A 15040-nucleotide genomic window follows, 5' to 3' on the forward strand; every position below is an offset into this window, starting at 1 on the left:
TGTACAAACTCGAAACAAAAGCATGGTCCCTGCCTGTTGCATCGCAAGAGAGCAGGAACAAAGTTCAGCATTCAATGTGATCCCAAGCAGAGAGAAAGAGCGTGTGTGTGTATGCATATGCGTTTATTCATTCCCAGCATGCTCTTATATACAATATGGTAAGCAATCACAATTGCTAATTAATTAAACCCACACAGCCACAGCTGTAACCCATAGGGTAATTATCATCCTACACACCTGTCTGACTTATCATCCTATTTACAATTAGCTGGCCAATAAGAATGAGCCCAAGGCCAGCCCTTCACACACAGTTCCCAACCCAGAAGCCTAAACAATCTCAGCATCTCACATTCTATTCCCACACCTGCCCTCCAGAAGCTTTCAATCTAATGAATCTCTTTCCATCTTTAACCTGTTCACCAAATCATTTAAACATATACACACACACACAAATGTTTCACTGCCTGCTCTCGCTGGCCCAAGGTCACCCCACTTTAGTAAGAAAGTGACGGGATCTTTCAGACAGTATTTCTGCCCCACATGGATAAATAAAAATTTACAATTTTATCCGGAGAGAAGAATTTAATCATTTCTACCAATTGAAATCTGTTTGCTTGTGGATTTGCAGTTACTGAAGAAAGCATCTGGTTGGGCAACCGAACCAACAGTGAAAATGAATAGGCTGGCCAAGCTGTACCAACTGCTTTCCATGCTCTTCATGCCAACGGAGGCTGGAAATGATGTGTGAAGTCAAGAATCCATTTTTTTGCTTTTGAGAACTACTGCAGGACCAGGTGCTTAGAAACGCTTTCAGGACCAGAAACCACTTTAACTGGTTCCTTGCCATGGCAGGCCAGGAGCTATTGCACTTAATAAATCAGGGAGAGTGCTAGTGGCTTGAGAGAGACTGAGTCAGAAGGCTGGGTTTTTTCAGCTTCTGCCGCAGACTCGTTGTTGTACCAAGTTATGCAGAAATTTTGTATTCCCCTCCCCCACTACCACACCCCACATGACATTTGTGTTGTGTGTTTGCACTGCGCCTAGCACAATGGGGTCCTGCTCCATGAGTGAGGCTCCTTGTGCAAAATAAGTTCAGAGGCTGGTACAGATGTTCAAAATGCCTGACAATTTAGCAGCACAGAACTCGGTCTCAGGTCCAGCTGAAAGGGAGCCACTGCAGAGGTAAGAGAGACTGGATACATCCACCCAGCTAGATGATAGGATGTGTAAATTACATATCCCTGTGCCCACAAGTCACCTAACTCTCCAGGAGAAAACTCATTCTGAGGGAGGATGGAACTGCCAGCTTCTCCCCCTTGGTGTTTTTGCCTGGCAAGGACTAATTTGATTTCCACCAGGAGGGAATGCACTAATCAGTGCATCTTCTAGCCAGACCCACTCAATGGCAAGGGCTGCTTCCTTTTCAGGCAGTGCTGGCTCTGACACCACCAGTGACAAGGAGGTAACAGTTGCCTTGCATCACTGCAGTCTCACCTCACTGGGCTTTGACTTACCAGGGTCCTGAGCAGCAGATGTAAACTTGGTCTTGGATTTAGCCCACTAAGATTTGTGTGACTACTTTGCAGAGTAAACATTACAAAAAGTTTGCAAAGATTTTAGTAACTGGGACATAGGTGCTGGTGCTGGGGGTGCTGCTGCACCCCGTCTTGAAGTAGTTTCCATCATAGTTGGTTTGCATTTTGGTTCAATGGCTCTCAGCACCGCTGAACTGGGGTTTCATTTTCCCTTCAGAAAGCAAGTCTTCTCCTCAAAAACCTCAAGGCTGCTAATGTTTTATACCTCATTTAAAATCTGGAGTTCAAAACTTTCAGCCAATATAAAGCGCTCAGTTCAAGCTGTAGCAGTTCAACAGAGCGGCAAGTAAAATCATGCTGGGGTTCAAATGGAAAGATACGGTAAAGTGAGAGTGACGATTGCGAAGTCCACTCTTGAAACCTACCTGGGCTAGAATGCATGTATTTTACTAGAGAATTGGAGTTCCCATACTTCCAAGTACATAGAGAGTTCATTTCTAGATCTGCTGATTCATAAAATATTGTGATTTAAATCTGTCACTTGTCTCTCACAAGCACTGCCTCAATACAGTCCAGTATAATCCTGGACTTAACACATGAAGTCATGGTCCTGTGACCAGTGTAATTTTCAATCCCGTCGATAAAGGGACCTATTTCATTAAGTCTTGCTGCTCCCTTATACTTAATGGTTACAAGTAAGGTGGAGCCCTTGCACCCGTATTAAAAGGCTTGCAGAACTAAATATTGAGCAGCCGTTCAGAACTCCAGCAGGGGGGGGGGGGAAATCATCATCATAATACAATCCATCAACTGCTACTTTTCTAACTTTTTGGGTTCCTTTTTAGAACAAATTTATCATGATTCAATGGGTTTTGAACTTCCTGATTTGACTGCATCTGTGTCTTTATTGGCATTTCAAGTTCTTTTAATTTTTTCATACTTGGGATAATGAAAACAGTCACCACATGATCTGGCACTTGTCTGAGTTACCAATCTTGCACTATCACAAAAATCATACACTAATAATAGCAACATCACAACATTTTATATGAAGCTTTCCTAATGTTCTAGATCTACTATTAGATCTAATTGTACTTCCATCTAATCAAATCTAGTCTCTAATAATGAATGGAAAAAGTAAACGAGTGACACCCATACCTGGATAAGGCCGATGACAATAGCACAAGTGCTAAACATGAAAATACCAAAAGGTACACCTGGAAAGGAGGCCATTAAGGAAAACTACAAGAAAAATGTAAACAGGTTAAACACTTAAAGGAGAGCAGCAGAGATGAGGAATGTACTAGTTCTACTTTTATTTAACCTTAAATCTTGAACAATCCAAACAAGTCAAATTCCTCCTTGGCATAACTCCACTGACTTTAAGCTACAAGTATGCCCAACTCATGCAATACATGGCTTCCACAGTCACTGGGGTGTTCATAGATTTGGGGTTGCAGGAGTTGTTAAATGCTAGAGATAGGCCCAAAGTAATCCTGAACTCCTTCCTACCAGCTTTGGGCCCCAATCCTGCAATTGACTCTGTATGACCAGATCCCTGCACCCGCACCGTACTCGCCGCAGGACTGAGGACTCAGTGGCTATGGTCCTCACCATGATCACTATGTCAGCTGCTTTAGGCTGAGCCTGCTGGATATACCATGTTACAAAGAGTACATCAGAAGGGTGGGGAGATTGCTAAATCCAACTCCCCAAAATTGGGAAATGCCAGAAATAAGTCTGCCTGTGCAACCTGAGCTCAGGCCCCTTGTGCGCATCCATTATAACTGTCTTTAGTTACATGATCCAGTACTTTTTGCCACAGGACCTCTGCCTCATTTAGTGCACAAGATGAATGGTGCTCAGTGAATGGGGAGTTATTCAATATTTTATTTTATCCTCACGAGCCAATGTGCGGCCCTAAGCCACATTTACTGCACATCACCCAAACCCTGCACTGAGAGACTCAATTAATTCCCTTAAGGGATTTTCTACTGCGCTTGTCATTGGAATCTAGGGACTGCCATACTACATTAGACCTGAGTCCACCGAGTACTCAGTACTCTGACAGTGGCCAGCATCAGAGGCTTCAGAGGAAGATGCAACAACCCTTCGGAAGCAACTATGGAATAATCTGTCTCCCACCGCAGGCCTCTGTGATGCTGGCAGATCAGGTGCCAGCTCATGCCAAGGCCACTGGGCCTCACTGAATGCTGACAAAGGTATAGCTGGAAACCAGTCTGTCTCACCTGTGTGTTAGCATTACTATTATAAGAACATGTTTCAGTGTTTAGAAATGCTTGTAGGATGTTGCATGAATTAATCTTACTTCTAATGTCTGTATCCCATGTTATAAGGTAATGTTAAGCGTTTGCTCTATCACTATAAAAATATTTAAGACTGTAAACCCTCCCCAGTCAGGAGAGAAGCGTTACCAAGTGTGAAATACCAGCTTATCACAAGAGGTGTCATCTCCTCCCTAACAAAAGAAGGCCCATAGACACCAGACAAGCCATTGTGGAATATCAGTGGACAAAAGACTTTCTTGATTGCTTCCCCCACTCCCCTGAAGAGGGTGCACAAGCCCGCATCCCATCACAGCTTGAACGCTGGGGGAAGGGAATAAAAATCCGTGTTAAAGAGGAACTGCTATCCCTATGCTGCTTGAACTCTGAGGGGGCAAAGATTTCTAAGCATAAGCAAGGGGTCCCCAGCTGTTGAGCTTGAGTTAGCCATAAAGAACATAACAGCCATACTGGGTCAGATCAAAGGTCCATCTAGCTCAGTATTCGGTCTTCCAACAGTGGCCAATATCAGGTGCCCCAGAGAGAATTACAATCATCAAGTGATCCATCCCCTGTCGCACATTCCCAGCTTCTGGCAAACAAAGGCTAGGGACACCATCCCTGCCCATCCTGGCTAATAGCCATTGATGGACCTATCCTCCGTGAATTTATCTAGTTCTTTTTTGAACCCTCTTATAGTCTTGGCCTTCACAACATCCTCTGGCAAAGAGTTCCACAGGTTGACTGTACATTGTGTGAAGAAATACTTCCTCTTGTTTGTTTTAAACCTGCTGCCTATTAATTTTATTTGGTGGCCCCTAGTTCTTGTGTTATGAGAAGGAGTAAATAACACTTCCTTATTTACTTTCTCCACACCACTCATGATTTTATAGACCTCTATCATATCCCCCATAGTCAGCTCTTTTCCAAGCTGAAAAGTCCTAGTCTTATTAGTATCTCCTCATACGGAAGCTGATCCATACCCTTAATCATTTTTGTTGCCCTTTTCTGAACCTTTTCCAATTCCAATATATCTTTTTTGAGATGGGGTGAACACATCTGCACACAATATTCAAGATGTGGGCGTACCATGGATTTATATAGAGGCAATATGATATTTTCTGTCTTATTATCTATCACTTTCTTAATGATACCCATCATTCTGTTCACTTTTTTGACTGCCGCTGCACAGTAAGTGGATGTTTTCAGTGGTAACAGCTAATTTAGACCCCATCATTTTATATGTATAGTTGGGATTGTGTTTTCCAATGTGCATTACTTTGCATTTATCAACACTGAATGTCATCTGCCATTTTGTAGCCCAGTCACCCAGTTTTGAGAGATCCTTTTGTAGCTCTTCGCAGTCTGCCTGGGACTTAACTATCTTGAGTAGTTTTGTATCATCTGCAAATTTTGGCACCTCACTGTTTACCCCCCTTTTCCAGATCATTTATGAATATGTTAAATAGGACTGGGCCCAGTACAGACCCCTGAAGGACACCATTATTTATATAGGACGTATAGAGCGTGTGTGTGTGTATAGATTTTATATATATATACACACATATATATACACACACACACACACCTCGTTACAGAATAAACAAAGAGAAAGCCCCCCAAAACTCCAATTTTGGACATCTACATTAAATGAAAAAAATATTAAAAATAAACCCCCAAAATGAAATTAATAAACTCAAAACAAGAAACCCTAATCAAGTTTTAACATGTTCAGTTTTTAAGATTATCAGAAAAATAATACATATGCATTGCAGCGGGGTTCGGTGTCATAATAATGCTCTCTAGGGTTTCTGAATGCTTTGATTAGGTATTTTTTAGAGTTAAAGCAGCCATATTAAACATGAATGAAAATGTAACACTTACTTACCGTGTATGGCAAGAAAGTTATGATCATCATACATGCCTAGAAGGAAAGGGGAAAAAAGCATGTTTGAAACACAAGCTCGATTAAGTCCTGGGAGTCTATCACTGTTAGGGATGACACCAACAAATAAATAATTCTAATCGCTAATGCAGGCATTGCCTCAAGAAAAATCATTTGTTCCTGAAGTTGCTACCTGAACCCTGCAGGGAATGGATCACTATGGAGCAGATGTAAGTGTTTTCTTAGGCCAAGTCTACATTATAAAGTTACATTGGTATAACTACGTTGCTCAGAGGTTGAAAATTGGTGCCAAATGCGGAAGGAAGCACAGGGATTGCTGGGATGCGAAACACCCAGGATGCCCCGCGACCCCCTCCGCCTTCCCACAACTCTTAGCGGCAGAAGAGGAAGAGATGCTCTGTGGGATAGCTGCCCAGAGTGCACTGCTCTGAATACTGCTGCAAGTGTGAACACGCTATTACGCAGGCAGCTGACAGTGCGAACACAGAACAGCGGTTTCCCTTCAGTGCTCTCTGAGCGGCGCTGTAACTGCCGGCGCTGTAACTCTGCCAGTGTAGACATACCCTAATGGTATTTAAAGTCAGTTTGTTGTAAGCAGAATCATTTTAAAATTTCTATTTCATTAAATATTGTGCCATGTGGACTGTAAACTGAAGGGGTTTAAAACAACAGAATAAAGCAGTGGTCTCCAACTTTTTTATGCACAAGATTACTTTCTGAATTTAAGATCAACCCAGGATCTACTTTGCCCCTTCCCTGAGGCCCCGCCCACTCCATTCCCCCATCCCTCCGTCGCTCGCTCTCCCCCACCCTCATTCACTTTCACCAGCTGGGGCAGGGGGTTGGGGTGCAGGAGGGGGTGCAGCTCTGGGCTGGGGCCAAGTGGTTCGGAGTGTGGGAGGGGGTTCCGGGCTGAGCCTGGGGCAGAGGGTTGGGGTGCAGGAGAGGGTGAGGGGTGCAGGCTCCGCCTAGGAGGCGCTTACCACAGGCGGCTCCCAGGTGGCAGCGCAGCGCGACTCAGGCAGGCTGCCTGCCTGCCCTGGCCCCATGTCGCTCCCAGAAGCGGCTGGCACGTCTCTGTGACTCCTGAAGGGGAGGGGGGGACAGTGGGTCTCCATGCGCTGCCCGCGCCTGCTAGCACTGCCTCCGCAGCTCCCATTGGCCAGGAACCACAGGGATGGTGCTGGGAACAGGGGCAATGCACAGAGCCGCCTCACTTCCCTCCTCCCCCCCGCCAGGGACTGCCGAGACGTGCCAGCAGTCAGGCAGTTCCAGGAGAGGCGTGGGGCCAGGGCAGGCAGCCTGCCAGAGTCCCGCTGTGCTGCCAGACTTTTAGCAGCCCAGAGATCGCAATTGACTGGCAGAGGCTCCAGGATCGACCAGTTCATTGAGATCGATGGGTTGGTGACCACTGGAATAAAGTATCATGAGAGACAGGATAAATTCATCACTCCTCCCACTAGAGGGCAGCATCCCCACAATAACAATACAGCAGTGTTATTCATTAAAGAAAACCTTCCAAACATGCTAACAAGTAAATCAATAAGTTTTAAGGTATTATTTTTAAACTAGAATAAGATTTAGGATAAATGTAAAGCTCATTAAAGTGGTTCAAGGACCCAAGTGGTCACTCAGTAGTAGACAGCTTTAAAAAAAACCCTACAATTAATCCTGTACTTCAAATATTGATATTTAAATATGAGTTTTTGAAAAAACTAAATAGAAATAGGCTCCAAGCCATTACCTGTGATCTAAACCCACTTTCAGGGCATTGGACAAGGTGAAATCCTGATTTCTGCAGTTTGGGCTCATTTCTTCTATCCAGAGATAGGAGTCCAGCCAGCATATAGACCATTAGAGACAAGAGCTTCCTTCAGAATTCCCCTCTTGACTTACCTCAGATGCACTCCAGACTAACCTGCTACTAAACATTTCTTCAGCTCATGGCTGAATTTCTCTAGGCAATTTCAGTTTCCCTTACAGCAGGGGTGGACAAACTTTTTGGCCCAAGGGCCACATCTGAGTGGGGAAATTGCATGCAGGGCCATGAATGTAGGGCTGGGGCAGGGGGTTGGGGACGGGAGGGAGTGTGAGGTGTGGGAGGGGGTGCGGTGTGCGGGAAGGGGTTCAGGGCAATGGGGTTGGGGGGCAGAAGGGGCGCAGAGTGCAGCAGAGGGCTCAGGGCAGGGGTGCAAGAGGGGTGCAGGGGGGGCTCTGCAGGGGGTTGTGGTGCAGGAGGGGGCTCAGGGCAGGCAGCTGGGGTGCAGGAGGGGTGCACAGTGCAGCAGAGGGCTCAGGGCAGGGGTGCAAGAGGGGGCTCAGGGCAGGCAGATGGGGTGCAGGAGGGGTGCAGAGTGCAGCAGAGGGCTCAGGGCAGGGGTGCAAGAGGGGGCTCAGGGCAGGGGGTTGGGGTGCAGGAGGGGTGCACAGTGCAGCAGAGGGCTCAGGGCAGGGGTGCAAGAGGGGGCTCAGGGCAGGCAGTTGGGGTGCAGGAGGGGTGCAGAGTGCAGCAGAGGGCTCAGGGCAGGGGTGCAAGAGGGGGCAGGAGGGGGCTCAGGGCAGGCAGTTGGGGGGCAGGAGGGGTGCACAGTGCAGCAGAGGGCTCAGGGCAGGGGTGCAGGAAGGGGCTCAGGGCAGGGGGTTGGGGTGCAGGAGGGGTGCAGAATGCAGCAGAGGGCTCAGGGCAGGGGTGCAAGAGGGGGCAGGAGGGGGCTCAGGGCAGGGGGTTGGGGTGCAGGAGAGGGCTCAGGGCAGGGGGTTGGGGTGCAGGAGGGGGCTCAGGGCAGGCAGTTGGGGGGCAGGAGGGGTGCACAGTGCAGCAGAGGGCTCAGGGCAGGGGTGCGGGAGGGGGCTCAGGGCAGGGGGTTGGGGTACGGGCTCCAGCCTGGCACTGCTTACTTTGAGCGACTCCAGGGTAGCAGCGGCGCACAGCAGGCTCCCTGCCTGCCCTGGCCCCGCGCTGCTCCCGGAAGTGTCCAGCGTGTTCAGCAGTGGCTCCTGGGGATGGGATGAGACACGTGGCTCCGCCCTCACCTACGGGTACCCCACCCCCGAAGCTCCCATTGGCCATGGTTCCCCATTCCCAGCCAATGGGAGCTGTGGGGAGCGGTGCCTGCAGGTGAGGGCAGTGCACGGAGCCCTCTGGCCCCCTCCCCCAGGGGCCGCAGGGATGTGGTACCGGCTGCTTCTGGGAGCAGCGCAGGGCCAGGGCAGGCAGGGAGCCTGACTTAGCTCCGCTGCGCCACGGGGCTGGCAATCCCACAGGCCGGACTGAAAGCCCTGACGGGCCGGATCCGGCCCACGGGCCGTAGTTTGCCCTTCTCTGCCTTACAGAAAAGGCAAATTAAGCTGCATGATTTTGCCTGTTTTCCGATTTGGCCAATTTAAACTACTCAGATTAAAAAGACCTTTGTTGATAGTATCTGGATACAAATATAACAAAAAGTGTAGCTCTATTGGCCTTTATACATCTCAACCTGCATTTGTTGGTTCAACTATGATTGATAGAGACTCACCAAATTTAGAAGGGCAAGAACATCATCTATCAGTTCTATCACCTGAAACAGTCTGCAAAAAACAAGACAAAAAGCCATGAACCAACCTACTTATAAAAATAGGCATTGATAACATTATATCGTAAACACATTTCCAGTGTTCAGCAATTTATATAAGCAGCAGCAGTGGCAGCTAGCAATAAATAGCTGTCTGCCTGGAAAAACAGGTATCTGATGATCTGAAACATAAAAAACATTTGTTTATTAAGAAAATAAAAATGCTAGATAAGGAAATCCAAATTCAATTGCTGAAGGGGGGGTTATTAGTGAATCATCGCTTTTTAATTTTTAAAGGGCAGTTGGGTCAGAAAAGAGACTGTAAAATGGGCATTTTCTTACTCTACAGATGTTTCTTATGTCATTCTGAACCATATTTGTTTACTGAAATACATTTTCACTATTGCTGCAGAGCCAATACAGATGTGAAAAAGTGAGCTGAACTTTATTGATTCTCACATCAACAAAATTATTAACTGAGGCCGTAATCGTGCAAACATGTGAGTAACCCCACTGAAGTCAATGGATCTACTCGTGTGCTTAAGTGGCCCTAAAACTCTGACCGTAGGGTCACAGTCTGTACTCATTTCAACTTGTGAAATTCCACTGCAGACAACAGTGTTGCTCAAATGTGAACACAGGCAAATTTTTCCCAATAGAAACTTTGTTTACTGGTGATGCATGAACCAGAAAGAACATAAGAACATAAGAAAGGCCGTACCGGGTCAGACCAAAGGTCCATCTAGCCCAGTATCTGTCTACCGACAGTGGCCAATGCCAGGTGCCCCTGAGGGAGTGAACCTAACAGGCAATGATCAAGTGATCTCTCTCCTGCCATCCATCTCCATCCTCTGACGAACAGAGGCTAGGGACACCATTCTTACCCATCCTGGCTAATAGCCATTTATGGACTTAGCCACCATGAATTTATCCAGTCCCCTTTTAAACATTGTTATAGTCCTAGCCTTCACAACCTCCTCAGGTAAGGAGTTCCACAAGTTGACTGTGCGCTGCTGCGTGAAGAAGAACTTCCTTTTATTTGTTTTAAACCTGCTGCCTATTAATTTCATTTGGTGACCCCTAGTTCTTGTATTATGGGAATAAGTAAATAACTTTTCCTTATCCACTTTCTCAACATCACTCATGATTTTATATACCTCTATCATGTCCCCCCTTAGTCAGACTGATGTACATATTCCAAAATAAATTTGCAGGTGTGGCAGTTGGAATAAATGGTTTAATTTGCAAATAGAGCAAGGTTCATCTGGAAATCTTTGAGACCTCTGAATAGCATTTGAGTCATTTTTCAAAGTAGATCCAGATGATGAGGTTTTGTTAAATTCATCAGTCTCAGAATGTGCACGGTTCTCATTATTCTGGTTCTCATTGCATTTTACTTAGAATAAAAAAAGCAAGGTTAATAAGTTAAATATTTTTTTGTCTGTAGGTTTAATTTTATTGTATTCCTTTATTAATCTATAAAATACACTGATCACTGAACAAAGGTCCTCCCACAAACTGTTCCTTAACTTATTAAGAACATAAGAACGGCTATACTGGGTCAGACCAATGGTCCATCTAGCCCAATATCCTGTCTTCCAACACCGGCCAATGCCAGATGCTTCAGAGGGAATGAACAGAACTGGTAATCATCAAGTGATCTATCCCCTGTCGTCCACTCCCAGCTTCTGGGAAAGAGAGGCTAGGGACACTCCGAGCATGGGGTTGCATCCCTGACCATCCTGGCTAACAGCCATTGATGACCTACCCTCTATTAAATTATCTAGTTCTTTTTTGGACCCTGGTACAATTTTGGCCTTCACAACATCACCCAACAATGAGTTCCACAGGTTGACTGTGCATTGTGTGAGGAAAGTATTTCCTATTTGTTTTAAACCTGCTGTCTATTAATTTCATTGGGCAATCCCTGATTCTTGTTTTATGCGAAGGAGTAATAACACTTCTTTATTCATTTTCTCCATGCCAGTCAAGTGTGACGGATTTCTCCCGATGCATCCTGGAACTGGGGTACTGCTGAATCCTCTGGCATACCAATCTGGGCCCCTCTCATACTGGACTCCATCTTGTGCTTGTACTTTTCCACAAACTGTGCTGGGGACTTTGCTTGGGACAAAGAAGTTCCCTCCACATGGCAGCAGTTATAAAGGGGGGAAGCAACATCATCACTGGGCCTCGCCCCCCCCCCCCGCAACTCAACACCTGGAAGCACCTGAGGAACAAAGACAGAATGGGGGATGGTCCCAGGCAGGAAAGAAGGGATCCCAGCCTGTGTATGAAAGATTTACGAACTGCTTGTACTATCAGGGTGAGACACTGCTAGATTCAAATCCTGTCTAGTATATAGACCTTAGATTGTGATTTTGTTTATTTCTTCGGTAACCAACTTTGATCTGTATGCTATTATTTATAATCACTTAAAATCTATCTTTCTGTAGTTAATAAATCAGTTTTATATTTTTTACCTAAAACAGTGTGTTCTTTGAAGTGCAAAGGGAAATCTGCTCAGCAACAAGGGCTGGTGCGTTGTCCTCTACACGATGAGGGAGGAGTGGACTGGGTAATAACTTACACTGGTCAGGCTTCTGATCAGGGTAAGATGGTACAGCTCTGGGGTCCTAGGCTGGGGGTGAAGCCTCTCTGTTGTTGGTTCATGAGTGACTGGCAAAGGCATTCATGTAACTGCAGTTGGGTATGTCCCTGCCTGTGCAAATGTTTGTGCGAGTGCAGGACCAAGAGGGGTCTGTGGCTTGTCATAGCATCACAGTGTGGGAGGGAACCCAGGCTGCTGAGACAGGGCTCAACAGTACCCCAGTTCCAGGTTGCACCCTGGAGAAGTCAGTCACCAAGATTTTATAGATCTCTATCATATCCCCCCTTAGTCTTCTCTTTTCCAAGCTCTTTTCCCAGTCTTTTTAATCTCTCCTCATATGGAAGCTGTTCCATACACTTAAACATTTTTGTTGCCCTTCTCTGCACCTTTTCCAATTCTAATATATCCTTTTTGAGATGGCATGCCCAGAATAGCAGGCAGTATTCAAGCTGTGGGTATATTATGGATTTATATAGAGGCATTATGACATTTTGTGTCTTACTATCTATTACTTTCCCAATGGTTCCTAACATTTTTTGACTGCCACTAGACACTGTGCAGATGTTTTCAGAGAACTCTCCACAACGACTCCAAGATCCTTCTTGAGTGGTAACAGCTAATTTAGACTCCATCATTTTGTAGGTACAGTCAGGATTGTGTTTTCCAGTGTGCATGACTTTGTATTTATCAACATTGACTTTCATCCGCCATTTTGTTGCCCAATCAGTTTTGTTAGATCACTTTGTAAATCTTCGCAGTCTGCTTTGGACTTAATTATCTTGAGTAGTTTTGCATCATCTGCAAATTTTGCAACCTCACCATTTACCCCTTTTTCTGATAATTTATTAATATATTGAATAGCACTGGTCCCAGTACAGATCCTTGGGGGACACCACTATTTACCTCTCTACACTCTCAAACCTGACCATTTATCCCTACCATTTGTTTTCTGTCTTTTAACCAGTTACTGATCCATGAGAGGACCTTCCCTCTTATACCATGACTGCTTAGTTTGGTAAGCCTTTGGTGAGGGACCTTGTCAAAGACTTTCTGAAAATCTAAGTACACTATATCCACTGGATCACCCTTGTCCACATGCTTGTTAACCCCCTCAAAGAATTCTAGTAGATTGGTGAGGCATGATTTCCCTTTACAAAAGCCATGTTGATTCTTCCCCAACAAATCACGTTCAGCTATGCGTCTTAATGCAGTCTGCTCCAAGAGGTGTTATCTAGAATCATTAGCGCCACAGAAAGCAATTTAATGTTCCCTCCCCCTCAGGGGAAGGCAGAAGGCATCTGTATATTTCCTAACTTCAAAGGAGACTTCTTTTGGACTCCACAACTGCAAAGATTTATGCACATGGTTAATTTTATTCACAGGAATAGTCAACTGCAATCATTGTGGCTACCCATGTGTATGAAGTTATGCACTTGCTTAAATCTTTCAAGGATCAGGGCCCCCATTAATATAGATAATAGGTCCTTTGACAACTTTAAGGAGTTAATTTGTCACACCAGAGGCAAGAAAGGCTATATCGCAACTGGTCCTCCAGAGACATGTGTAACGTTATTGATATAATCTGGGACCATATAGAACATGGTTGCAACCAAGGTCCTGTAGTGGCACCAAATCTTAAGTAAAGGGGGTCATATAAGGTGTCTAAGACCAGGTTATGGGTTGCTGGTTATGATTATGCTGTCTATATGTATGTATCATTTTGTAGTTGAAGTTAGGAGTATTGCCTCTATACTGTCTGTATTTCAAATTTGTGCTGTGCTTCTGGGAAACATCCCAGACAAGTTGGTGTTAGCTCTGCCTAGCCTGCTTGATGGCCCATTAAGGACCATCAGCTACACAACTGACCCATGGAGAGATGGCAGATACGCCTTGTAACTCAGCGAAGTATGCAGGGACTTGCCCATGTGACTCCAGACTCCATTTTGCTGTAATTTTCCACAGTAAGAACAAAGAAGTGTTCTTACACCTGGAAGAAGCCTATAAAAGGCTGATGCCTCATCTCCATCTTGTCTTCAATCGTGCTTCTTACCTCTGGAGGGACTTTGCTACAAACTGAAGCTCTGAACAAAGGACTGATGACCCATCCCAGCGGGGGATGTACTCCAGAGACTTGATTTGAACCTGCAGTTTACGTCATCACTGCTACAAGCCTGAACTAAGAACTTTGCCATTACCGTATGTAGTTGATTTCATTTAACCAATTCTAGCTCTCATCTCTATCTTTTTCCTTCCTCAGTTGGGGCTTCCACCTGACCATCCACTTGAATCTGCTCCTGAGAAACATTTTCCTCACCAATGAGATCTTTCTGCTCTTGATTTAACTCCAGATTCACTTCTGAGACATTAGACAGACATTCAGAAACTCCACTCTCAGACACACTGCTTTCTTGCACAGACAAACAGCTATTACCCACCAGGTTAGAATCCCCCTCTCCATGGCCATAGCAAAACTGGTTAAACACAGAAAACGGCCCATAGTAATACCACATATCAACATGGTTATAAACTGGATTTTCAAGAGGATACAGTTTCTGCTGTTCTTCCATTGCTTTTTCGACTTGGAACTGGAGTTTAGCCGTCTCCTTCTCAGCAGCCAGAAGCTCCTTACGTGCTTTTTCTTTTCTCTTAGCAGCTACTTTCTCTCTCTCCTCCACCTCCTTCTTTCTCTTAGCAGCCTCTTTCTCTCTCTCAGCAGCCTCTTTCTCCAGCTGGGCCAAGGCTTGCTTCTCTTTCATTTGAATTTCTGCTAGTTTTTGTTCATGTTCAAATTGCAGGCTGTCCATCAGGGCTTGCAGTTTCATTGCTTTTGCTGATGCTTTATGGCTCATGGTCACTGATCTTTAACCAATCAAACTCTCAATCCCAAATTTCAAATTTGGATAGCGTGGGGTTCTGACCCAAAGCTTAATTGACCTGGTTCTGTGGATCCTAGCATGACTATGCCACTGTGACTATGCGGTTCTGGCGGGACCCAACTGAGAGTGCCAATTCAGGACCAATTGCTTAAACAGGGCAGTTACAGCCCAAGGCTGGGGTTTTTCCACTTCTAAGGCAAACCAAACCAGCCAGACAAACAGGACTTTGGTTTCACCCCACTGGCTAACCACAAGTCACACAAGCAATTTCCTTAG

The 15040-nt window shown here is 45.5% G+C and overlaps 1 protein-coding gene across 3 annotated transcripts in view; it reads right to left on the reverse strand.

Annotated features, from left to right (window-relative positions):
- TMEM175 (transmembrane protein 175) overlaps nt 1–15040 on the reverse strand; it is a 42220-nt gene that overhangs the window by 12009 nt on the left and 15171 nt on the right. For all 3 annotated transcript variants that reach the window (XM_045020956.1, XM_045020958.1, XM_045020957.1), the window contains 3 exons: nt 9242–9293; nt 5709–5744; nt 2694–2777 (listed from right to left, as the gene is read on the reverse strand). In XM_045020956.1, the coding sequence (XP_044876891.1) occupies nt 2694–2777; nt 5709–5744; nt 9242–9293 (172 nt within the window). The remainder of the gene's footprint in view (nt 1–2693; nt 2778–5708; nt 5745–9241; nt 9294–15040) is intronic.

This window comes from Mauremys mutica, chromosome 6 (assembly GCF_020497125.1).
Source record: "Mauremys mutica isolate MM-2020 ecotype Southern chromosome 6, ASM2049712v1, whole genome shotgun sequence".
Lineage (NCBI taxonomy): Eukaryota > Metazoa > Chordata > Testudines > Geoemydidae > Mauremys > Mauremys mutica.